Source organism: Euwallacea fornicatus, chromosome 19, assembly GCF_040115645.1.
Source record: "Euwallacea fornicatus isolate EFF26 chromosome 19, ASM4011564v1, whole genome shotgun sequence".
NCBI lineage: Eukaryota > Metazoa > Arthropoda > Insecta > Coleoptera > Curculionidae > Euwallacea > Euwallacea fornicatus.
In genome coordinates this window covers 3715774-3743637 of record NC_089559.1, presented here as the reverse complement: position 1 = coordinate 3743637, position 27864 = coordinate 3715774, and the positions used below count along the sequence as shown (strand labels likewise).

Here is a 27864-nt window from a genome sequence, read left to right as displayed (position 1 = left end):
GCTCTGTAGTGAGTCGTTTGTGACAGCTAAATTTATGATATGCATCCCTCAGTGTCGATGTCTATATATTCCTCGTCTCAATCGTTAAGAAATGGCAGATTTTGACGTGAGTCACGTCAAAAAGTCTTGTCAATAGTTTACGCCAATGATATTCCCTGTGTATTGTTTATTTGATTTATACAATCAGTGAACCTTAGACACATGCGTTAAGGCCACATTTCCCTACACAGACATATTTAGATATTGTTCAAGTAGAAACGTTAAACAGATTGCTGTTGGATTTCTTATGATACAATTTTTCCTTTATCGTCCATGCAATGGGAAGTATTCCTTCGATAGTTTGCTCTGATGGCACTTCCCAAAATTCAGAATCGTTGTAGTAGAATGCGCTTGACGCAGTTCCCCACACCTTCCAGCTAATTATAGCCCCTGAAGAATTATTGTACAACATTAATAATTCATTATCTACAATTGAGGATGTAAATGTACCGGATATAATTCCTGATACTACAGCCAGTAAAACTGTTACAAATAGCAAAAGCGCTTGATATCCAGCTTGCTCTTGTGCACTCCGTCCTGATCCTGTCTCCCAAAAAACATACTGCGGATTCCAAGACGTATTTAGGTTCGCTCGGGCTGGATAAATTTTATAAAGCGATTTTCCATACTGTTCTTCATTGGCGAGGGAAGCCATCAAGACAGATACCAATCCTCCTAGAATTCCCGGAATTCCATGTAGATTGTTTATTCCGCACGTGTCCAGGACTCGATAAGCTTGCAAAATGCCCTAAAACCTCCCCTATTAACGCATGATCTTTGCTTTTTATTCTCAATTATTTATACCGATAAAGTGGTATATCCATATACAGAAAGGGCGCCCGTTATAGTTCCAAGGAGAACAGCACCGAACGGTTGGATCATTAAATGGGCACAAGCTCCAATGGCAACACCTCCTGCTAAAGTTGAATTTTGTATATGTACCTGGAAGAGCAGTATGTTATTAAAGAGGTTGGAGTGCTGTAGTGTACCATACACCCACCATATTAAATTTATGCTGCTTAGATTTCAGTTGTGATACAACAAATGCTGAAACGCAGCATGAGGTTAAAGACAGATATGTATTAATTATCGCCATGTGTGCTCTATCGTCCTCTAAATTAATTGAGTTGAAGCTCGGCCAGTAAACCCACAAAAATATACTACCTAGTAAAACAAAGCTATGTCAATAAGTTGTTTATTGATATAAATAAATAAAAAAATAACTTTTGCCTCAATTACCAATCATTGCATAAATGTTAGAGGCATAAGAAGCTTCATCGAGATGGTATGATTCAATTGAATCTGTCTTGGTCCTCTTTTGGAGCACGTAACTCGCCGATAACCCAAAGTAGGCCCCAAAAGTATGAACTGTGACAGAGCCACCAGCATCAACGGCCTTTACATATAAATATAAAAATGAAATATAAACTGAATATATAGCTATCGTCACTTTGTATGCCCGTAAATAATATTCACGTAACGAATAAATTAATTTTTAAATTCGGAACCTTCATCTGTTTGTATATTACGGCTCCAACCTCCACTTTATACATTTTTTTTTCTGAATTTTGCTTTGAACTGACGTAATTCCTTCATTCATTCATCAATGAAAATATCTGTTTGAGTTGAATCTACAAAATCTCAAAAGAGATAAAGTAATTACTTATTATGGAATGAGATGGGCAATAACCGCGTACAATAAAACTCTTTGATGACATTCGTGGGCATACACGGTGACGTAGTTGGTTTGCTAACCAGTTGAGGCAACAAATGAGTACTGAATGACGTCATTGTGTATGTGAGACTCAAAACTGCACTGCAGACCGCTGTGGTACCATATGAAAATTATGGCTAACTGAATATTTTAGCAGCAAAACTTACTTTAAAATAGCGATTGTTTAAAGCGTTATTCAAGCAATAAGTAAAGATTTCAAGAAGACCCATAACCGCCAACTGAACGTGTGAGGTTCGCCCTAATACTGCACCCATTGATATCAAAACTGCCGCTGTCGCTATATCGGCTTTTAACAGGCTTAAAATGAAGGTATTTTCTTTAGCAAAAGCCTTATTCTATCAGTAACAGCCTAACTAACCTATCTAGGCCTATTCCAATTTTATAATCATCATTTAATTCGAAGAAGCCTTCGCATATTATACTCCATTGCAAGGTGAGCGCTGCCAAAAGGAAATTAAATCCCAGCGAACTGTATCCGTATTTCTTCAAATAAGTCATGAGGAATCCGAATCCGATGAAGACCATGACGTGAATATCCTGAAATACTGAATAATTTGCTTTGTTAATGCAAAAATAACGTTGTTTTTGGGGTAAATGCACGAGTGGTTTTGCATGAGTTTGCGTCAAGGGTTGTGCTTTAAAAACTACACGAGGTTCTTTCCACGTCTTCCTAAAAGCCTAAGGCCGAAGAAGAGACACAACATTAAAACTAACGAATTACATTTCTTCAGGACTCTTCAAAGTTCTCTTCTAAACACCAAACTCTAAATGTTAATGATAAGAAAGCCCTGGTACATCGACTCATATTCTCGAACTACGTGCGAGGGACCTAAAAGGTCCACCTTGGTAAGCGTCATTTTATTTATGACAAAATTAGATACAACTATAAAATATGGGAAGAATTTTTGCCTGATAATGACGATGTATCACATGTGAAGGATAATGAGTTCCAGAAAAGTTCATGGGGAATTCGAGGTTCGTTCAGATTAGTTCAGTGTTAGCGTAACCATTGTTCGTGATTATTCAACGGCACATTTCACGGAAAGCAAAGAAATGAAGTACTTTTCATGTCTTCAACCAATCAAGGGAACTTGGTATCACAGCAAGCCAAGTTCAGATGACCCTATATATAAGTATGTAACAATATCGTAATTTACTTGTTTGCATAGATCATATAAATATAGATTATACAGAATAGATTATGAGTGTAGCGTCATCTTTATCTTCTGGAAGAATTTTAATGTTATTTTCTTTACGCAAATAATTCAGTGCGTTTTACAACATTGTCATAAAACTTAATGTCGTAACTACGCCACTGGACTAGCAAGCTATTGAGCTTATCACGATCAATCCTAATCCTATGATAATTATTTTGGTTTTGTGGTTTATACAAATGTGTTAGCAAGATAACTTTTGTAAATTCAACCGATGATTACGAACATCATTTGGAACAAAAAAGTTCCTTACAATAGGGGTTGAAAACTTAATAGTTAAAAAAAACGTTAAAGTTAAGAACGGAAAAGCCATGATAAGCTTAAAATTTTCATAAAAATGATGAAAAACGCACTTCATAGACGTTTACTGTTTGACGTGTAACAGAAAAAGTTAAAATTATTCAGCAATAACATTATTAAAAGCAATTTAAAACTGAATTAAAACTAATAATACAACTTAAATGGCAAAAGTAACCTCAAGCGACAACGTCGCACTGTATCTTGGGAACTTGACCCTTTAAAGGGTCGCCCATCGGTCGGATGCGCTGTAAATAGGTAAGCCTGATTACTATGACAATATCTGAGTTATGGAGCCATCTGCGTTGCGTTACTTTGTAGTCATCTGCATTTTATCCCATCTTACCTCACATTTTGTTCTGTGCAAAGAAGCCTGGCATCGTGGACGAATGGAGCCCATTAGGACCAAGTGAGAAGGGATGAGATGAAACCGCTTTTAGTTTTCACATTTGTCATGGACTGTATGTCGTTCCATACTTTTGATATTTTAGTGTGATCTCATGCTTCATTCGAATATTTTCTCTATCATCACGCGCAACATCTCACCCACAAAATTAATTTGGACAAGTTGTACGTGAATTTATTCCGACTTATTAACAGCATTTTCGTGAAAATGTATTCTTTACGCGAGTACCATGACATGCTTTCGGTTTATGTAGCTACATTACGAAATTTCACAGAAGCTGGGCGCATTTACACTAATCGTTATCCAGAAAGAAAACTTTTAGCCAGAAAAACACATTTACAAGTTTCCCAAAGACTTCCAACTACAGGTAATTTTATTCCTATAAATCGAGGACGAGGAAAACAGCGAATAGCGAAAAGTCGGTTCTCATGCTAAAAAATAAATTTTAAACCTTGTCGAAGAAGATTCAATAAAGTAAATGTACCAAGCCATCCAGATATCGACCATTTAAATCATAATTTTGAAAAGAGATCGATAGAAATAAAGGGTCCCAGTCATTGGCCTACCAGATCTCCGGATCTTAATCCTTTAGATATTTTCTTTTGGATTTGTTAAAAAATTATGGTACTCCTTGTTAAATCCTCTTCAACAAGGTTTAAAATTTGTTCTTTAACATTAGAATCGACTTCTCGCTGTCTACCGCATCCTTCATTTGTAGGAATAAGACTACCAGTATCTGGAAGCCTTTGGGGAACTTGCACAAACAACTATAATGCTGGAAGCTTTCTTTCTGGATAATGATTAGCATAAATGCGCCCAGTTTCTTCGAAATCTCGTAACTCCTCTTCATAAATCAAAAGCATATCATGATTCTCGCGTAAAGAATACATTTTCACGTAAGTACAGTCAATCCTGAATTAGTCAGATCTAAAAAGTTGCATAGTTAATCGCGTGGGGTGTCCAACACCCTAAATTTGTTTTTAATAATAAAACATCACATATATGCAAAATTAAACTTTTATTTCTGAGTGACTTTTAACGTGGATATAAATTAACTCTTACACTCTTGTTTAAAATCAACAAAGTAACAATAATATTAATAACAGTAATATAACAAAAAAGAAATTTTTGATCTCACAACTTTACCATACAACAACCATGTGGTATTTGCATACATGTTCATGACACTTAGAGCACGTAGTCTTTGTTGTTCTGTCTTTGGTTTTGCGACATTCAAGACATATTTGGTATAAAGAAAATCAGCATACTTCAGAAGTTGAATCGTGGCTCTCAACCTGATGACTTCGTTTTAGTCGTTTTTTCAACGGTCGGGGTAGGGTGGGTATGCCAGCTCTTACCATTTGATGTCACTTGATTAAATCGACCACCAGCTGCCTTAGAAAGGCTCTTCTAGATATACTGGAATTAACTTTAGCATTATAGATTACATAGGAATTGATACACAAACGTTGAATTGATGAGAACACATCACCATCGGCCATATTTCTGAGGGTCGTCCTACATTATAAGTCGTACATATTTGGTGATTGATATCAACTCCATCTTTTGTATGATTATAAAAATTAATAATTTCTGCCTTTTTTAAATCATTTTTAATGTTGTTATCATAGTTCATTATCATAGTATATGGTGGATAACAACATAACTGCTTAGATTTCTTTGATATATATGAGCATAATGTTATATCTCGAAATACAGATAAAGTTGAAGTTACTTCACGACTTTTTTCAAGTCGGAAATTTTGTGGTGTTCCTGGTTTCTTTTTTCGTATCGTACCAATTATGATAAGCTTGTAATCTTCTAGCAGTGATTTAGCGAGTGGAACACCCTTGATCCAATCGTCCAAGTGATATTTCTTCCAGTTCCAAAAGTAGGTTTAATTAGGCGTTTTACTAGACTCATTGCATCAGTAAGCAGTTTAAATAATCTATCAGGCTCTTTAACAACGAATATTTCAAATTTTTGTAGATAATATGCAGCCAAGTCTACAAAAGCAAAATGTTCGATCTCATATTTGGTCGGTTTGCTGGACATGTATATCACACGAGATAATCTTCCTCAAAATGCGGACAATTGTTCGTCAATAGTGACATACTCAGATAAACTTTAATATTAGGTGTATACCTATGACTCCGCGTTTTTTAACGCATTTTCAACTGCTTGAAACTGTATAAATTTATTAACAATGTTTATTAAAAATAATTTCCATCGTTAATGACAACATTTTCCCAGAAATTAGGCAGTTTATGGATTCCATCGTAAAAAAAATTCGTTGGTTTTGAAGCGATCCATTCATCAAGCCATTCTTGGACTTCTTGACGATTCTGGAAGCGCTGCTCTGTCAAACCGTGAGCCATTGAACGGAAAAGGTGATAATCCGACGGGGCAATATCTGGCGAGCATGGCGGGTGCGGTAAGACTTCCCATTTGAAATCCTTCAAGGTGTTCTTGACTGGTTGAGCGACATGAGGCCTTGAGTTGTCATGAAGCAGTATGACTTTGTCATGTCGATCCGCCCATTCTGGCCTCTTTACTGCGAGTTGATTACGCAACTGCACTAGTTGTTGGACGTAACGATTGGCAGTGACTGTTTCGCCAGTTGGAGAAGCTCGTAATACAGTATGCTGCGCTGGTCCCACCAAATGCAGAACAATACCTTCTTCCCGTGGATATTTGGTTTTGCGGTCGAAGTTGTCGGCTCACCCATGATTTTTTCCTCTTTAGATTGTCGATGTAAAGCCATTTTTCATCTCCGGTCACGATACGATGTAGAAAAGATTTTCTTTGAAAACGTTCAAGCAAGATCTCACACGTCGTTTTTCGTTGCTCTTTGTTCTTTTCCGTCAATTCATAAGGCATCCATTTTCCTTCCTTTTGAATTTTTCCCATAGCGTGAAGACGAACCGAAAGCGTTTTCTGCGTGACGTTAAGGGAAGATGCGAGCTGTTCTCGCGTTTGCGCGGCGTCTTCGTCCAACAAAGCCTGCAGTTCTTCGTCTTCAAATTTTTTCGACGGCTTACCATGCTCCTTGTCGTTGAGGTCGAAATCACCTGATTTGAAGCGCAGAAACCATTGTTAGTAAGTTTTTATAAATGCAGCATCATTGCCATAAGCCTCAACGAGCATTTGGTGAGCGGCAGTGGCGTTTCTCTTAAGATGGAAAAGGAAAAGCAAAGCTTCCCGCAAATGATGTTTATTCGGCACAAAATTGGACATATTTAAACCTTAATTGAAAAGTTTTAAAAGGTCATATAGCAATTATCATATATAAACAGAAAGCTGGTAATACGGAGCAAAAAATGAAATAAAATTCCTTAAATAAAAAAATATTTTTTCAAAGAAAATAGAACTAGAAATAAAAACGCGGATTCATAGGTATACACCTAATATTTTTGATAATTTTCCTTCAAGTTTCAAAAATCTCTTATGGCTGCAATTTTGCCTAATAATTATCATTCCTGTCCTATTGCAGGGCGATCAAACTGCAAATATTTTAAAATAAACAAAAATCTTTTACAAGACATTGTGTTTGGGAAAAATTCAATCCCGGTGCCGTCTCTTGTCCAGAGATCTTTATAATTGAAATGGGATAATGGGAGAACTTCAAACATGTAAAGCAGTCTAAAAAATACCAGTAACTCTTCATGAGTAAGAATTTTAAGATCACGATCTTGTTGAAAAGTGTTTTGTATTGATATTATGTATTCGTTATTATATTTTAGACCAAGTTCTATGACGTCTTTAAAGAAAACTCAACGAAATGATTCACTGAACGTCGTCACACTTCTAGCAGGTGCTTTCGATCTGCTAGACTCCGCCATAATATTGGCATTTTTGGTCCTTGGTCTGGAAGATGATGGCTGTTCGTATCGCTTTGTTTGTTTATCATTTCCGAAATAAAACAAATCGTCGGATTCTACGTCAGCTTCTGTTAATCGATTTATATGCTGCAATAGCATCTCATCCTCGTCACTGCACAGACCATTTTCAGTTTGCTGAGACCAGCTGTTGTGATCACTAACTTCAGTAGATTCATCTTTACCTTCAGGATCACTGCCAATAATCTCTTCTTCTTCTAATTGATTTGCAAGTTCCTGCTCAATCGGTGCACGAGGTAAAACTAACCTAAAACTATCGCAAACGAACGCAGTAAATTTAAATTTTAAAAAGTTTTAGATGTTTTAACGTGGCCTGAGGTGTGTCACAACCCACGCGAATAATTAAGGGTTAATAAGTCTGGGTAACTTCACGTAAGACTCGCCCAAATTAACTTTGCGGGTGAGATGTTGCGCGTAATAATAGACGAAACATTCGAACGAAGAAGTAGAATATGTTAAAATATTAAAAGTCTAGAACGACATACAGTCCATGACAAATGTGAAAACTAAGGGCGGTTTTATTTTGTCCCTTCTCGCTGGACCTTAATGGACTCCACTTGTTCATGGTGGCTGGCGTCTTTGCCCATTATAATGTATCAGGTAAGGTAGAATAAAATGCAAATAGCTACAGAATACCACACAGCAGATGGCTACATAATTCAGATATTGGCATGGTAAACAGGTTTACCTGTTCACAGCGCATGCGATACTTTATCCCTTCACCCGCAAAGTTAACTTTGACGACCTTTTAAAGGGTCAGGTTTACAGGGTACTGTACAGAGTTGTCGCTTTAAGTTACTTTTCCCTTTTAAGTTGCATTTTTAGTTTTAATTTGCTTTTAGCAATGTTATTGCTGAGTAATTTTAACTTTTTGGTTACAAGTCAAACTATCAACATCTATCACATAAGTTTTTCAACATTATATTAATTAATACCAAACACTTTTTAATTGTTATTTAATACAAAACAAAGAAGTAATCATCTTCTAACTAATTTAGCTTCAATTTAAAGTAAATGTTCAAAGTAAAAACTGTTTAACCGAATGCAAAGATGACAACAACGTTCAATTTGAACTAATTCATATCGTTCCAAACTATTAAAATGTTAAATCTAATAGTCATAATATTTATAATGTTGTTGAATGAATTAAGAAACATTTATTAAGCATATAAAAATTGGCGAAATAAACTATTTACTATCCAATCACAACTCCCCTGTGGAAGCAGGTCAAACTATTAGGGACCAAATTCAAAATATCTCGAAAACAGTGACTTTTAGCAATTTATAATAAAAGTACCTTTCTTAGGAAAAAATAAACGGGGAATCTATTTTGATAGGAAAAAAGTTGCTACAAGGAGGCACAAAAAAGTTATCATAATTTAAACGTTCACTAGTACGTTGCATATGGCGCCCTCTGTAAATTTGACGAAAATTTTAACAAATATAAATTCGGCACTGCGAAAAATCCCAAAATATCAAATTTCATGGCTATATTTTGATATTTGCGTGATTTATTAAAAAAAAATGAATAAAAAAGTTAAGTTTGCCACCCTGTATCTCAAAAACTGAGCCCTTTTCATATATCTTTATATAACATTTTCATCTTAAGAAAAAGCCTTCTATTGAATGTTAAAGCCCTGCTACTATAAACTGGAACACCCTGTATATAAAAGTTATTTCCCCAACACCCTGTACATTGTTAGGGCCGAGCATCTGCCCAATAACCAATACATTTTTCTGTACTTCAGTCAAATCAATTTTAGTTCTTCATACTTTTTCTTGACATGTAGTATCCATCTGAATTCAACGTCAGTTTAGGTCAGATCAAGATATTTGACTCTATTCTCGTATGGCACTCACTGATACGTGTATACTGGTTTATGCTCGATTCCTTTGTCGGCAATGCCAATGTGTACTGATTTGCTCTAGTTCAATTTAATATGCCGTTTTACTGTCAAGCCTTGTATTTTAGCAATAGCTATTTTTAATTTTTTAGTTAAGATAATATTGTTATCTCTAGTGACTAAGATTGCAGTATCATCTACAAATGTAGCAACTACAGAATTCTCGTTGGATGTAGGCAAATCGTTAGTATACTAACGAGTTGCTTACATAGAAGTCGTTAAACCACTGATCCCAATGCATTTTTCTACGGTACATCTGCTTGGATTTTCTTCAAATTAGAGGAAGCATCTTCTTGTTTAATTCTGAAGTAACGTTTTGATATACAGGGTGTCGCACTAAAGTCTTCGCGGGGGATAACTCAATAACTACTAATCTTAGAGGAAAAATGTAAAGATAAAATTGACTTAATTTTTCAAACAATATAAAATTTTTGTTCTAAAAATATTTTGTTCCCTACAAGGTACACTATAAAGCTTGTACAATAGGAGAATTCGTTATTTTAAATGAAACTCTAATTTTTTTATCGTTTTCGACTTGAACGTTAAATTTTGAGGTCAGTTTATGTAAGTTATCTATTGTTTAAAATTTGTCACTTTCGAGTTATTTCGGAAAATTTGAAAATTTCGACAGCTTCGTGGTCCCATGGAAATCGGTATGGAGCCTTAACTGCTGCGAATTTTGAGAATCGATCTTCTGGGGCTTCAAGAGGACCTAATAAGCTACTTTTTTTGCGCATTTGAATTTTAGAAAAACTTTTCCACGACTTTCGAAATATGCCTCTCAAATTGCATAACTTCAAACCCTCATAATTTGCTTACTTCAAATGGAACTCCCGCTTATTTTATTACTTAATATCCTTTCTTTAATAATAACGTATACATTTTATTAATCATGTTTTAGATGTATCTCCAATAGTTTTCGAAATTTTTTGGCTTTATTGACATTCTGTGTAATTTCAAATTAACTATATTTAAAAAATTCTATGAGTTGCTCAAAATCTAGATGAGACAGCATATGAAATAAAAAAATAATTGTGCGTTCTCCGAACTAACAAAATTAAAATAAAAAATACAATAATTTCTTCTATTAGGTATATTTTAACAATTGTTCCATATATCACTATTTTGTTGTTGACAAATACAGATTCGTTTTAAAAATAATACATGTAGCCGTCCTAAGGTTTGCTCATGAATCGTCTGAATTATGTTTCTAATTCTATTTTTCAAGTCTTCTTGTGTTGTAGGAACAGTTTTATATAATTCTTCTTTTACATGTCCTCATAAAAATAAATTTAATTTGGTTATGTCGGGCGATCTAGCTAACGAATTAATAGGCCCTCCTTCTACTATCCATTTATTTCCAAAATTGGTATTTAAATATTCTTTTTTTGGACGAGTAAAGTGTGGGGGAGCACCATCTAATTATGGCCACACGAGTCTAATGGTTTCTAATGGTAGTTTTTCTAAAAAGCCCTCAACACCATTTTGCAAAAAATGAGAAAAATGTATCTTCATTGATAGATTTTTCGAAAAAATAGGGACCTATTATTTTAATTTCCAGAATCCCTACTTATACGTTCAATTTCCACCTACGTTGATTATCCAAGAATAAAAAAAATGGGGATTTTCATTATCATAATAATGAAAATTATGCTTATTTACAAATCCGTTGCTGTGAAAAGTTACTTCGTCGGTGAAAAAAACTGTTTAAAAAAAGTTCGGATTCCGCTGATTCTCTTTTATTGCCCGGTTAGAAAAATTCGATCAACTAATGAAATTCATACCATATTCAGTTTCTTAAAATAACTGAATATGGTACGGACGTAACTTAAACTCTTTTGGTATTCTACAGTGTGTCCGGGTTAAGGATTAAACGCTTTCGTAAAACCTTTATTTCTTAATCGATTTTGACGTTGTTTTGTTTTTGTTAATTAGATATTTAAAATGCGCATTCGTCTAATGGATACGATCCCTCTTTACCCATAATCATAACCAATTGCGTGCATTTTTATGGGATCAAATTTCAGAAAATACTATTAGGGCTTTTTTTGGGATAAAAACGAAAACAGATTCTTAATTAGAATGACCTAAAACTTACCTGTTCTGATTTTCATTTTTTTACTGTACAGGATTTTCGAGAAAATCAATAAAACATGTTTTTTACGTAAACAAATTTTAAAATTGGCAAAAAAAATTATTTTAACAATAATCAACTAAATTTTGATATTTTCAATCAACCCCCAAATTCTCGAATACATTTTTCAATACGTCGACGATTATTTCTCAGTACTTTACTTAGTTGTTGTGGAGTTATGCTCTGACAAGTCTCTCTAATACGCGCACAAAGCTCTTCTCGGGTCCGGGGTCTTATGGCATAAACTTTATTTTTTATTGTTCCCCAAACGAAAAAATCCATGGGTGTGATATCCGGAGAGCGTAGTGGCCAACGAATAAGAGGACTATTTCGTCCGATCCAGCGATTGGGAAAATTCTCATTTAACCAATTTCTCACATTAACTGCATTATGAATGGGCGCTCCATCAAGTTGTAAATGTAAATTGTAGTGATAACTCAGGGGAAGCTCATCAAGTGCGTCACTAAACTCATTTTGTAAGAAACTCAGGAAACGAGCAGCATTCAAATTTTCGTTGAACTAATATGGCTCAATAATCTTTTGATTTAAGATAGCACAGAAAACGTTTACTTTTGAGGAGTATTGTCATTTACATTCGATTATCCAATTCGGGTTTTGATCACTCCATATTTTACAATTTTGTGTCGATACTACACCATTTGTCGTAAACGTAGCTTCATCGGTGTATAGGATGTTTTTTAAAAAGTTAGGATCATCTTGATACATACTCTGAAGCCATAAACAGAACTCCATTCTTAGATTTTGGTCTCCAACTTCAAGTGAATGAAGAAATTTTGGTTTAAAAGGTTTCTTACCACTTCTTTTTAAACATTCCCAGATATGAGTTTTAGAAATGTTTAAATTTCTGCTAATATCCCTCAGACTTGCATGCGGATTGGTATTAAAGTAATCTAAAATTATTTGCTTTGCTTGAGGCTCGTGATTACATTGCTGGTCCGGTAGTTTTACAATTGTCCCATAACGATCAAAACGTCTGTTGATATTTGCGACTGTTACATGACCAATATTGCATACATTGCAGAAAATATCAAAATTTAGTTAATTATTGAAAAAATAATTTTTTTTTGCAATTTTAAAATTTGCTTACGTAAAAAATATGTTTTATTGATTTTCTCGAAAATCCTGTACAGTAGAAAAATGAAAATCGGAACAGGTAAGTTTTAGGTCATTCTAATTAAGAATCTGTTTTCGTTTTTATCCCAAAAAAATCCCTAATAGTATTTTCCGAAATTTGATCCCATAAAAATGCACGCAATTGGTTATGATTATGGGTAAAGAGGGATCGTATCCATTGGACGAATGCGCATTTTGAATATCTAATTAACAAAAAAAAACGTCAAAATCGATTAAGAAATAAAGGTTTTACGAAAATGTCAAATCCTTAATCCGGACACACTGTATATAGGGTAGACTTGGATATACCAGTTTCTAATTCCAGGCATCGGCATGACTTATGAGGGTTCTCAACTAAACTTTGAAAAACTAAAAGCTCGTTCTCTTTATTTGAAATGTTCTTTTCCTCTGGTTATTCTTCGTGTCATCCATATTTTGGGTTCGCCCTAATTATTCATTGAGTTTCTTAAAAGTACAAACATGTGATAGAGGTCGTTCAATATTGGGAAAAATTTGTCGGTATATCCTGCATCCCAAAAAGGCAATTTCCGTCACTAGCACCAATCACATAGACCATTTGTATTAATTCATTTTTAGAAGAATTCTTTTTTTTTACCAATAAATAATCTCAAATCAGTTGATTAAGCCAAAATATCAATTACTTAACCGAAAACCAAAGGTATAATAACTCACGATTTGTTTAGGTAAATTGAGATAGTTTTATGAACTAAAACTAACTTAAAACTGCCATTCATAAGTAGATTGAAATTACACACAATATCGATAAAAACCAAAAATCTCGAAAACTATTAGAGATACGTCTAAAACATACTTAATAAAATTTATGCGTTATTATTAAAGAAAGCATATTAAGTAATAAAATAGGCGAGAGTTCCATTTGAATTAAACAAATTATGAGGGTTTGAAGTCATGCAATTTCAGAGGCACATTTCGAAAGTTGTGCAAGAGTTTTTCTAAAATTCAATCCAAACGTAGTTTGTTAACTCTTTAAACGGGGTAAATTTGCTTTAGCTTATTGTCTCACCCCAGGCACAAGAGGGGCACAGTTGGTTGGCAGTGCCGAGGTGAACTGTATCTCTTGTGTGTAGATTTTATTTTGTTCGAAGGGGCACAGCTCATTTGGACCTGAACCGATGCAGGACAAACACATTTGATAACAACACACTTGTACAGTTACTCACAAAATTGACCGTACATGATTCGCAAATTCATAAATTTGTAAAAAATAAATATTCCTACACATTTTTATGTTTTTTAAAAACCTATGTTTGTTGCAAACGAGTATAACATGTACAGGGTGTTCGATTTATCATGCACATGCGATTTTCTCGAAAACTAAGAATTTAATAAAAAAATGTTTCAAATAAAGTTTGTTTGGGATAAAGGAGCGTTTCTTTTGACATTTTTTTGAAAAAAAAATGTTATTTAGAAGGCCTTTTCAAGGTCATTTACATTTTTTCTAATGGAAACCCTAGATTTTTTTGACAAAAATGGATACATCACTAAAAACTAAAAAACATTTGTTTGAAAAATTTTTTGATTCAACGCTTTTTTAGATAGTTTATTCAAAGAAATAATCGAAAATTAAGTAAAGCGTGGAACAACAACATAAAAGTTTTCTAATCCAATAAATGTTCAAAATTTCTTCCACCAACTTCAATACACTTTACAATACGTTTTTAAACGATTCAAGAACACATAATAATGTTTGAGTACTAATTTCCCGAGAAGCTTGCCTAATCCGTTGTTTCATATATTCTGGGGTTGTCGGAATATGCTTGTAAACTTTATCCTTCAAATATCCCCATAAAAAAAAATCTGGAGACGTCAAGTCTGGTGATCTTGCCGGCCAGTTAATAGGACCATTCCGTCCAATCCAGCGTTCTGAATAATCACTATCAACGATTTGTCGAGCACCCCTAAGAAATGCGCTGAGCAACCGTCGTGTTGAAACCACATGGAACGTCGCAATTCTAAGTTCAGCTCTTCAAGTAAAACGGGCAATTTACGCCTTAAAAATTGTTGGTATTTTTCCTCGTTCAAGATCCCATCAATAAAATATGGTCCAATTAAATTTGGTCCTATGATTCCACACCACACGTTTACAGACCATGGATGCTGATGCTCAACCTGTCTTATCCATTTAGGATTGTCTACAGACCACTAATACATATTGTGGCGGTTAATTTGACCATGATTTGTAAAAGTTGATTCGTCAGAGAACAAAACTAACATAAAAAAGTTTGGGTTGTCAATTATTTGTTTTTGACAAAATAACAGACGATTCCGAAAATCTTCGTCGTGAAGTTCCTGATGTAGGGAAATACAATAAGATTTTAATTTATGACGATGCAAAATACGAAAAACACTGTTCTACGCTACTCCTGAATTTGATGCAATTTGTCGAATACTAATTTCTGGATTGTAAGCAACAGCAGCCAAGACATTGATTTCATTGTCTTCATTAGTTACGGTGTTTTTACGTTTCCTTTTTTTGTTTATCAACATTCCCAGTCCCTTCAAACTGCCTCAGAAGTCTTTTGAATGTAAACCTTGACGGTACAACCTTTTCTGGAAATCATTCAACATACAATGTCCTTGAAATATCGCGACCACTTTCTCCATAAATAAGGATCATTTCAATTTTTTCTTTTAATGAAAAACACGCCATTATTCTTCAAGTACTTTTTAATCACAAAGAAACAATTGGAACAACACCACTCAACTGCTACTATGATTTGAACATTTTATTTATTTACTAAACTTATCAATAAAATTTTATATCATCTGTTGTTTTTTATTGAAACAATTTATTTAAAAGAACCTCTAAGGCAATTTGTAAACCTGTGAACGTTAATAAATAGAATTTTGAACATTTATTGGATTAGAAAACTTTTATGTTGTTCCACGCTTTACGTAATTTTCAATTATTTCTTTGAATAAACTATCTAAAAAAGCGTTGAATCGAAAAATTTTTCAAACAAATGTTTTTCAGTTTTTAGTGATGTATCCATTTTTGTTAAAAAAAATCTAGGGTTTCCATTAGAAAAAATGCGAATGACCTTGAAAGGGCATTCTAAATGACAGTTTTTTTGAAAAAAAAAATGTCAGAAGAAGAGCTCCTTTGTCCCAAAAAAACTTTATTGGAAACATTTTTTTATTAAATTCTTAGTTTTCGAGAAAATCGCATGTGCATGATGAATCGAACACCCTGTACAATACGCTACGAAAATTTAACAAAAATAGTTTAAATTTAAAAATATTAAATAAAACAAAAACAATAACGCAAAATGTAGGCACAAATTTGTAAAAAAAAGACTATTGCTAATTATTAATACTTGGTGGCACCCCCCCTCGCCTCAATTACTGCTTTCAAGCAACGCGGCATGGATTCTACCAACTTTCTGGTCACATCCGAAGAAATATTTTCCCATGAATTATAGACTACTTTTTTTAATTCTTTTAAATTACTACACTTGTAATTTTGTACTTCATTCTTTAAAATTTGCCACAAATTCTCAATTGGATTGAGATCTGGCGATCGAGGTGGAGGATTTAATAATCGTGGTACATTATGTATCAACCAAAGCTTGACAATGCCGGCAGTGTGTTTGGGGTCGTTGTCTTGCTGGAAATAAAAAATTCTGGGCATATTCAATTTTTCATCGGATGGTCGCAAATTCGCTTTTAAAATATCGAGGTACATCGTTTTGTCCATTATTCCAGTAATTTGATGTACATAGGTTACCGATATCATTCGCTCCCATAGCACCCCATAACATTAATGATCCACCTCCGTGTTTCACTCTTTTCCCAATATTCGTCTCCTGCAGTTGCGTATTTCGTTTCCTCCATACGATTTGTCTTCCATCCGATCCAAATAAATTTATTTTTGTTTCATCTGTAAAAATGACGCCATTCCAAGACTCTAAAGGCTTCTCTAGGTATTTTTTTGCAAAGTCAAGCCATTTCTGTCTATTAATTTTTGATATGAAAGGTTTCTTTCTTACTTTTCTGGCATTAAATCCACTTTTTCTGAGAACCCTTCTTACTGTTTCAGTCGACACAGATTTGCTAATTCTCTGGGATAGTTCTTTTGCTAATTTAGGTACACTTTTCTTTGGGTTAATCTTTAGTTGTCGTACAATGAATCGTTCATCCTTATCAGAGAGCAACTTTTTTCGTCCTCTTCCAGGCTCGTCTTGTACCAATCCTTGATACCGATATTTACTTATTATCCACTGTACTGGGGAATGTGTCCTTTTTCTCAGTTTTCTTATTTCACGCATTGTTTTCCCTGTAGCATTTAACTTTAATATTAATTTTCGCGTCGCGATATCGGTTTGTACTCTTTTGCTTGCCATTTCTGTCACATTAACACAATAACTCACTCAGATGAATGTGTTTAGAATAAACCTCTTAATTTTAAAAGAATTTTCAAAAAAAGTTGTTTTCATAAATATTTACAATTAAGCTATAAACGAAAAACATATCGTGTACGGTTAATTTTGTGCCTACATTATAAGTGTATTATTGTTTGTTATTTAATATTTATGTATCGAGAGTGTTTTTTTTTTAATTTTTTTGTAAAACATCATATGCTATACTTAATTGCACGACTATAGATTAAAAAAAAAAAAAACAACAAAAATTTATAGAAATGTTTATACACTGAATTTCAAAAAAACCGCAACACCAAGAACGCATCGTATGTATTTGAAATTTTGGTATGATTTTAGACTTGTAAAGAGAAAAAAATGATAAAAATTTCAAATTCGTATTTTAATGCGATATGAAGTTTTTCTGGTAATTATACCGTAAACGGTTTTTGCTCCGATCGTTCTGATTCTTTGATATGTTATTCTAAAGGTCATTTTGAACAACTTTTCTAAAGGGACAAGGGCGCGCAAATGCCTCTTTCACACTTTTTTTTAGGTTCAAAATTTTTCCAAATCCAACTCTCTTACGGGATCGTGGAGCGAATAGGTGTGCTGAGTGGGGTAAGGTAAGGTAAGATAAGGTAAGGTGAGGTAAGGTAAGGTAACACATTTCCATTTTTCATCCAAATAATCATTTTTGAATTTCTCAATTCGACAACATTGCTTGATTCTCCCAGTATTCACGTTTCACATAAATATATATATTTATTATTTAAATATTTCATTTAGTTCAGGTTAGTTCAGGTTAGTTCGGATCACCTCAGTAAAGGAAATTTATTTCGTTTAGTTTCAATTCTTATTAAGCAATATATTTTTCATTTACTTATTTTGATCAGAATTTATGTTTTTTTTTCAATTGCGATTGCAATTAAAATAAAATTGTAAAAATTTTGTGTATCTTTCTTGCGCAGGGGCCACGCTAGTATTTTAGTCGAATAAGTGAAGTGCCTTTCGGGATTCATGGAGTGAATTGGAGCGCTGAGTGAGGTAATTATCAACGACGTTTCAGATTTTTAAAGCAACAACAAAATATTACATACCCATAGTGAAGCAGTTTACCCCACCCAGCACCCCTATTCGCTCCACGATTCCATAAGACAGTTGGGTTTGGAAAAATGTTCAACCTAAAAAAAAGTGTGAAAGAGGCATTTGTGCGCCCTTGTCCCTTTAGAAAAGTTGTTCAAAATGACCTTTAGAATAACATATCAAAGAATCAGAACGATCGGAGCAAAAACCGTTTACGGTACTGTTACCGTTTTCCTTTACTTTTTTATCTGTGACGATCGTTCTTTTTGCAAATTTTTTTACAGGCGGATAACGATAAAGGTATTATTGTTAGTACCATATGAAATGTGTGGTACGCCAAAATGCAGTTTATCGGCAGTTAACTCCCTTTGAAAGGGGAAGAATTGTTGGTATGCATGAGGCAGGTTTACCTTTCCGCGAAATTGTACGTAGATTGGATCGAAACGCATCAACAGCGCTAAGAGTTTGGAGAGATTGGTCTAACGAAGGGTCAGTAAATCGTCATCGTGGTAGTGGCCGTCCAAGAATGACGAACCAACGCGAAGACCGGCGACTTCATCGTTCAGGGACAGACGCCCCGTTTGAAACAATTCCGTCTCTTGGTGCTAACTAGGTAGCCACCCTAAATCGAAGGGTCTCCCTTAGTACGATGTATCGCAGAATTCGAAGTTTTGGACTAAATTCATATCGTCTTATGCATCGGCTTCCATTATCACGAAACCACAAGGTGGCCCGACTGGAATGGTGTCGTCTGAAAGTGCAATGGGTGGATGAGCGGAGAAGAATTGTGTTCAGTGATGAGAGCCGATTTTGTTTATGGCGATCTGATGGACGGTTACGTGTTAGAAGGCACAGAGGAGAGCGATTAAATTTGGACTTTTTGGAAAGGCGTTATTCTGGTTTAACACCAGGTGTCATGGTTTGGGGTGCCATCCAGTATGGTAGTCGGTTTCCTCTTGTTTTTATTTATGATGGATTAAATGCTCAGAGGTACTTTAATAGTGTCTTAGAACCGGTTCTTGTACCATACATGCACGACCATCCTGGAAGCACATTTTAACAGGATAATGCGCGACCACATGTAGCCCTCGATACTTTGAGGTATATGGAAGCTGAAAATTTGGATACTTTGCCTTGGCCAGCTCGGTCTCCAGATTTGTCCCCAATAGAGCATGTATGGGATATAATGGGTCGGAGACTTTAACGTTTAGCTCGCCCTCCAGAGACCATAGATGAACTCCACGAGCTGGTGCAGATTGCCTGGGATACAATACCACAGGAAGATATTGACAATTTAATTTTAAGCGTGCCACGTCGTTTACAGGAATGTATTAATTTAAGAGGAGATACCACCCATTATTAAATTATTATTAAATTTTTTCGCTTATTCACAATAATTTTCTTTTGATATTTTGATCGTTTTTATCTATTACCCGACCCAATGTAATGCCAGAATTTTAAACGTGTACGATGTGTTCTTCTTGGTGTTGCGGTTATTTTGAAAGTCAGTATATTTCACAAAGTTATGAATATTCGCATTATGTACGGTCAATTTTGTAAGTAACTGTATTTATTCAACTAAATGTCCAACACTATTGCACAAGTGACAAAGGTCTTAAGAAAGTATGAAATGAGGGTAAACTAGAAAACCACAAGCGACCACCGATTATCAAGAACCTTTGGCGATCGAAAGTTTTTTCTTTTGGAACAGGGCAAATGTTATGTGTGAATTGAGATGAGTATTAGGATCCTACTAGGGCCGTAGGAGTATATAGAGAGAATTGGAGAGGTGTTGAAGAGGCGTTGCGTGTTGTGTGAGAGACTACATGAGACTGTCCTAAATCTTAACTTTTCCTACCGAATGTGAACCTCATCTTATCCATATGTATTTTTACCACCTCACAATCATACCAATTAGTGTGAATTATTAGTGCAGAGGAAAAAGGATCGCCTATCAATACGCTGCCATGAAGGTGTGAGGAAAATTATTGGTGAGAGGAGTTATGAGCGTGGGAAGAGTGTGGAATGTGTATGCAGTTGACTAATGTAAACACTACCCTTAAGAGTGATTAAGAAAGGTTTACGATGGCAAAAAAGAGAAATTTATTACTGGGTGAAGATGTTGGGTATTTTCCCAACAGTCTTCTTGAAGCTCCAGAAGATTGATTCTCGAAATTCGTAGCAGTTAGGGCACCATACCGATTTCCATGGGACCATGCAGCTGTCAAAATTTTCAAATTTTCCGAAATAACTCGAAAGTGACAAATTTTAAACATTAGACAACTTACATAAACTGCCCTTCAAATTTAACAAGCAATTCGAAAGCGATAAAAAAAATTAGGAGGTTCTATTTAAAATAACGAAGTTTACCATTGTACAAGCTTTATGGTGTACCCTGACAAATGAAATTATTTTCACTTTATAGTGTTGGAAAAGTTAAGTGAACTTTATCTTCACATTTTTTCACTAAGATTAGTAGTTATTGGTTTATTCTCTACGAACATCTTAGTGGAACATTCTATACATGATTCCAAGATTTTTTAATATTGGGCAGAAAGAAGCATTCTGAGTTTATGATTCAAACCTTCATGCCAAAACCTATCAAAGGTCTGTGCAACAGCCAAGAAAATCGCTGAACGTACCTTCTTTTCTTCTAACGATTTTTCGACGACATCAGTGATCCTGTGAACTTGATCGGTCGTAGAATGTTGGTTTCGGAAGCCAAATTGATGATCCGGGATAAGTTCTTTTTGCTCTATGATTGATTTTAGTATTTTCAGTAAAAACCTCTCTCAAACAATTTAGACATAACCGGTAGTAGTGATATTGGTCGATATGATGTTGTTTTGTGAGGTGGCTTTTTTGGTTTAGAAATCATTATCCCTTCAGCCACTTTTCACTATTCAGGCACATATTAGGTCGTGTAGTATGAAATGAGTAGATTCTCGAAATGCCACATTCAACTGCGAATAACTTCACTCTAAATCTATATTTGGACTTGACTTTTTTATGCGGAAAAGGCACATTCTTCTTCTTTCGATCAGAGTTTAAACTGTTAAAAATTATCGAAAACTTTTATTTTTATAAAAATTTTTGTGCAGCCATGCAAAATAGTGAAATTCGTGTGTTAATGAAATATGAGTTCCACCGTGGAACCACAACAGCTCAGACGGCTCGCAATATTAATGATGTGTTTGGTACTGAAGTCACTTCACAGCAAACAGTATCTCGTTGGTTCATGAAATTTCGTTCTGGCAATTTTGACCTAACAAATGAACCACGTGGACGACCTGAAACTCAAGTGGATAACGATCATCTGAAAGCTTTGGTGGAAGCGAATCCACGTCGAAATGCGTTCGAATTTTCGTTAATATTCAGTGTAATCAAAAAAACAATATTGACTCATTTGGCTGAAATTGGTGAGGTGAAGAAGCTGGACAAGTGGGTACCGCATGAGTTGAGCGACATACAGAAAGAACGACGTCTCGAAGCTTGTGTTTCTTTGTTGTGCCGGTATAATAACGATCCATTTTTGAATCGGATTGTTACTTGTGATGAGAAATGGATCCTATATGACAATACCAGACGTTCATCGCAGTAGTTGGATCAAGATGAACCACCAAAACATTGTGCGAAAAAAAATCTTCATCAAAAGAAGCTTATGGTGTCCGTTTGGTGGTCCAACGAAGGTGTCATCCATCACAGCTTCATGAAACCTGGTGAAACGATTACGGCTGATGTCTACTGCCGACAGCTGACCGAAATGATGAGGCAACTGACGGTTAAGCAGCCAAGATTAGTCAATCGAAGCGCACCGCTATTGTCGCACGACAACGCTCGGCCACACACCGCACAAGTCACCTTGGCCAAGCTACAGGAGTTGGAATTGGAAACTCTTCGTCATCCACCGTCTTCACCCGACTTAGCACCCACTGATTACCACTTCTTTCAAAATTTGGATAACTTCTTGGTAGGGAAAACATTCAACTCCGACGAGGCTGTCAAAGCTGCCTTCCACGAGTTTATCGACTCCCGGCCTGCAGGCTTTTACAGCAGGGAAATCAATGAACTTCACGTTAAATAGCAGAAGTGTATTGTTAATGGTGGTGCATATTTCGATTGATAATAAAAACATTTCATATGAAAAGAAAATGACTAAAGTTTCAATTCAATTCTACTCATTTCATACTACACGACTTAATATTTTAGCTGGGACCGAAGAGTTGATTAAATTAGAAATTTTATTCAGTGCTTTTCTTGGCAGTTCCCCTAGTATTTGGACATTTACATAGTCATAACTTGGAGCTTCTTTTGGGTTAATATTAGTTTTTACTTCTCTTTCAATTTCATTCGGAGTGGAAAATAAAATTTCCATATCCTCTTGCACGATTACAAAGGGCAATGTTTCGTCATTGTCTACCGGGTTGACTTGAAATATCTTCTCTAGCTGGTCTGAAAATCATAAACCTTTTTGCTTATTATTTCTGGCCCAGCTTCCATCCTCATTACTGATCGGAGGTGTTTGCATAATAGGTCTTTATAGGTTTTTCGTAGTTTTGCACAGCGAATATTCAGTATTGGAATCATTATGAAGTCCACGCAGAAATTCACCAATTGAATAATTTTTTGACTCTTTGATTTCATTTCTAAGTTAGATTGTAAGATTGTTCAACTTAGTTTTATCTTCCTGAACTCTGGAACGATGCCAGTTTTTCTCTTTCTTTTTTTTTCTGTTATCATTTCCAAAAATTTTCGGTTAGTTGTTGCTTTTTAGTTTTCTTGTGATTTCTGAGATACTTCACCATGCAGAATGCTGAATGTCTTTGACTAACTTCTCCACCTCAAATTTCAATTGTTCGTCGATTTGTAACGGGACGACCAACTTAATTCTTTTTTTGGGTGTTATTCTGATACTTTTCCAGTCTGTCTTTTCGTTAGTCAGACAGGGGTTGTTTAGTCTAAAGACAAATGTATTCACTTAGCGTCAGTACAATCAGTGAATGATCTAGTTCGAAGTTATCTTCAATTTGCATATTGTTGGAGTCCCAGGGAAGAAACCTCTGACACCAGGTATTATTTTATACCTGAATACCGCCACGAAAAAGCAGGACAATGGGCGAGAGAAACACTACTACTGAACGTAAACAAAAAGTCTCTCTTAGGTTTGAAGATTGAATCGTACAAAAATGGTTATGAAAATGAGGGAATACCTTTCGTGTGTTTTTTGAAAACGAATTGACTTCGTCTTTTTGGTTTTCCGATCTCGTAAAGTTTGGGTCACCCTTCTTTTCCTTCGTTGACCAATTCGAGTCCTGGTTGGATACTTTCTCATGGGTCAGGGTTTTCATGGTGAAAGTGATCCACATATGTACCTTAATGGGATTTTTCCATTAGTGTGTCAACTCATGGGCTTTGCGAATGGTCAAATCGCTGATATTGGTCTATAGGCGAAAAACATTCACAATAGCCTAGATGGTACATATGGTGAATCTGTTTTATGTTTCTTCTAATAAACCCAAAACTGCCCATTGAGTTCAGCAATTTATGAATTTGACTTTTTGACGTTCAACATATAACAGATTCAACCATAAATAACATGGCGATGTGGATGAGAATCCAATAATATAATTGCTTGATATATTTTTAATTATATAGAAGTCTAACAGGTTTGGGACCTTCTCTGGACCCGTTGGTCAGTACAGGGTGTTTCCTAAGTACGGTACATAACTTCGGGAGCGTATTCTACAGCTAAAATAAAGGTAATTTTGTTATATGAACTATATCCCAAAAATACATCCTTGCGGAAATACAGGGTGTGAAAATTTTTTTAAAAAATTACAATTTTTTAAATATTTCCGAAACTACTTGAGACATTTTAATGAAATTTTGCAGGATTTGAGAGTTAGCAACGGTGCGTATTTTACGCTAAAAACAGTGGCTGTTGTATAATCAGTGGCGTGCCGACAGGATAATTGCTGAATATTTTAAAAGAAAAATGTGGTACGTCACTGTTCTCTTCCATTATTTTGTTCCTTTTTTAATTATGTGTTAGATTTGGAAAAAAAATGTCTCTTAACTTTTATTTCGTAGGACGCACCGTTTTCGAATAAATAAAAAACCGTAATGTAATAAGTACTATTCGTGAATAATTACAGCACCATTTTTTAATTATTTAACTACAAATAGCAATAATAAAAATAGTCATTTCTGACACAGAATCAAGCAAATGTTGAAAATGGCCACTTTTTGACAAAATGCACGATTTCATTCGTCTCATCATTGATTGTCTCACTCGTTCAAAAACTCCTGGAGTATTTCTTATAGCATTGCAACTTTGAATTATTCGATTTCTTAAGTCATTTTCATCTAATATAGGTGTCTTATAGACGAGTGACTTGAGGTGACCCCACTTTAAAAAATTGTAATTTTTTAAAGAAATTATCGCACCCTGTATTTCCGCAACGAAGCACTTTTGGGATATAGTTTATATAACAAAATTACCTTTATTTTAGCTGTAGAATACGCTTCCGAAGTTATGTACCGTACTTAGGAAACACCCTGTATACAGGGTGTCCCAAATAAAGTGAGTTCCATGGAGATTATGGAAGCGGTAAGAGATACAAGGTGACTCGAATTAGAAAAAAGAAGCGCATTTTTGTGCCCATTCAGCAAATGGTGTAAATTTAAAAATATGCAGAGGAGTTGTCAAAATATGAGCAAAAAACTGAAAACTGCGATTTTCGAAAATCATAAATTATGAGTACGCTGTTCGAGTAAATTGTACCAAATTTGGCAGTTCTTTATTATCGACAACTGCCAATTGAATGGCGTTTTCAGAATTTTTCCAGGCGTTCTAGATTTCGAGAAATTTTATTGAACTTTGTTATTTCTTATGACCGCCATATTGGATTTTGGTGCCATCAAATAGACAATAAAAAAAAGTTTTTTAACTATGTATCACAAAGGTGCCCTTGGTCTTGCCAAAGTAAGAAAAATAAATAAAAACATTTTTCACCTTAGTAGGCTTAAAAACAAATACTTTAGTGTTGCTAATCAAAGAGCAGTAATGTACAACGTATTCTGTTTAATGGGACAATAAAAACTTAATACGTTTTTTTTAGTATTAACGCAATTACAATTCCATAGGTTTTATCAAAAATAACAAAGAAACACAACGAAGGAATTGGTACCTTTACTCACTATAAGTAGGAATTGCTAATCCTAATAAAAAAATTCTAATCCCTATAAAAACTGTTCAAATATTTCTCCATTTATTTATTTATTTTTTTATATTATTAACATAAACTCTACAGCGCTTAACAACGCACATACAAGCACTTTTTACCATATCTGGAGGTATTTCTTGAATAGTTCACACAACTGCAGCCTCCAACTCTGCTATTGTATCATAGGATCTGCAGTAAACCTTATTTTTTACATATCCCCAAACAAAAAAATCGGGAGGTGTTAAGTCTGGGGAGCGTGCTGGCCAACTGACAGGGCCTCGATTTCCAACCCAATTATTTTCATACGTATCATTTAGACATTGCCTAATAACTAATGAGTTATGTGGTGGTGCCCCATCCTGCTAAAACCACATGTTAGCTACAGTAGCCAGTGGTAAATCTTCAATCATTTGTGCGACATTCTGCTGCAGAAACTCTAAATATCTTTCCCCAGTAAGTGTTCCGTCAAAAGTTACAAATATCATATGCCCATTAAGAATTCCAAGCCATACATTAAAGCCCCATTTGACTTGATGTCTCAATTTCCGGTTCATTCGTGGATTTTTGTCAGTCCAGTATACGTTGTGTTTCCTATTAAATATTCCACAATTTGTGAAATGTGTTTCGTCAGACCATAAAACTCTAAGAGGAAATTCAGGATCTGCTCTAAATTTTCTGAAAAACCAATTGCAAAAATGAAGTCTCCTCTCGGTGTCACCGTCTCTAAGACCTTGATTAATATGTTCTCGGTACGGTTTAAATGTATTTTTCTTTAGGACCCGATAAGCAGTTGATCTAGGTATACCAATATTATATTCTATTTGACGTAGTGAGATGCGAGAGTTTTCAACAACACTTCCAACAACATAATTTTCAACATCTTCATTAATCTTGCGTGTTCTGGTTTTCTTTTCAAATGATCCATTCTTAAGTAAATTCACTCTAAACATATTAAATATTGCGTGCTCAGGTTGACGCCTCTCTGGATACCTCTGGAGATACATAGTTTGAGCTCTACCTACATTTCTTCCACATAAACTGTAGCAGTCTTTAATCTCCAGCTTTTCTTGATTTGAAAACCGTTCCATAATTTTATTACTTGAAAATTTCTGCCGAATGAAAGCGTAAAACTGATAAAAATGAAATAAAAAAATTAAAAATTGACCTCAAATACAACAATAGTGAAGACTTTTTGTTGACATTCGTTGCATGTAACGGAAGTATCCATAGCAACACTGAAGTACTTGTTTTTAAGCCTACTAAGGTGAAAAATATTTTTATTTATTTTTCTTACTTTGGCAGGTCCAAGGGCACCTTTGTCATACACGGTAAAAAAACTTTTTTTTATTGTCTATTCGATGGCACCAAAATCCAATATGGCGGTCATAAGAAATAACAAAGTTGAATAAAATTTCTCGAAATCTAGAACGCCTGGAAAAATTCTGAAAACGCCATTCAATTGGCAGTTGTCGATAATAAAGAACTGCCAAATTTGGTACAATTTACTCGAACAGCGTACTCATAATTTATGATTTTCGAAAATCGCAGTTTTCAGTCTTTTGCTGATATTTTGACAACCCCTCTGCATATTTTAAAATTTAGAACATTTTCTGAATGGGCGCAAAAATACGCTTCTTTTTTCTAATTCGAGTCACCTTGTATCTCTTACCGCTTCCATAATCTCCATAGAACTCACTTTATTTGGGACACCCTGTATAGGTTTGCCTATTGAGAGTTTCGCGTCGCTGTGCTTCAATTTTCTTTAGCAATTCTTTACCTTTAGTTATGCTTAGTCACAGCCCCCAGTATGCGTGTTTTACATTGAATCCCTCGAATTTTTAACATAAGAATCTATGTTCCCTACTAATGAATTGAGGATATTGGGCATTGATTCGAGTGGATCACTCAACGTCATTGAATCAAAAATTTAAGTTAAAACGAACGGAAAACTGAAACATAGGATGATGGACAAAAAAGTGACAAATAACTCATCCTTGTAGCATTTCATTAGGAAGTGCGTTCTAAAATTGAGCTATCAGAAACAGGAAGTTAGTTCAAGTTAGTTGAAAATTAACGTAACCATTATTTTCGATCAGGTACCGGCACTTTTCACAAAAATCCCGAAAAATAATACGTTTCCCATGCTCTGCACCCACCAGACTTGATGAAGATTCTGTAGAAGCTACATGTATAATGACATTTTCATCAAGGTATTTGCCATTAAGCTTTCTTGACCTGTGTCCGACCCAATATTATTGCAGACACCAAATTACTAATTTAGGCACTACATATTATAAATCTTATTCTTACATCCATAATCCGATCTAAGAAGGCGCTTCTGGTCTTCATTATAAACGCATAAGGTCGAAAATAAAATCAGGATAACTAAT

The 27864-nt window shown here is 34.9% G+C and overlaps 1 protein-coding gene across 1 annotated transcript; it reads right to left on the bottom strand.

Moving 5' to 3' along the window:
- Positions 1–151: 151 nt before the first annotated feature.
- On the bottom strand, positions 152–27824 carry Rh50 (Rhesus blood group-associated glycoprotein Rh50). Its single transcript, XM_066293489.1, has 8 exons — positions 27785–27824; positions 2133–2319; positions 1921–2071; positions 1279–1435; positions 1040–1203; positions 844–981; positions 490–787; positions 152–429 (listed from the first exon to the last, which is right to left on the bottom strand). Exons 2-8 carry the CDS (start codon positions 2297–2299, stop codon positions 248–250), a joined length of 1257 nt encoding a protein of 418 aa, XP_066149586.1. The 5' UTR covers positions 2300–2319; positions 27785–27824; the 3' UTR covers positions 152–247.
- Between the last annotated feature and the right edge of the window lie 40 nt (positions 27825–27864).

What these genes read in the sequence shown, in the direction of transcription:
- Rh50 (XM_066293489.1), bottom strand. Translation starts at nt 2,299, where the DNA reads ATGGTCTTCATCGGATTCGGATTCCTCATGACTTATTTGAAGAAATAC. An exon ending in TAACATTTATGCAATGATTG is followed by an intron (nt 1,204 to 1,278) that starts GTAATTGAGGCA and finishes TTGTTTTACTAG; the next exon opens with GTAGTATATTTTTGTGGGTT. An exon ending in ATGGATATACCACTTTATCG is followed by an intron (nt 788 to 843) that starts GTATAAATAATT and finishes GGGAGGTTTTAG; the next exon opens with GGCATTTTGCAAGCTTATCG.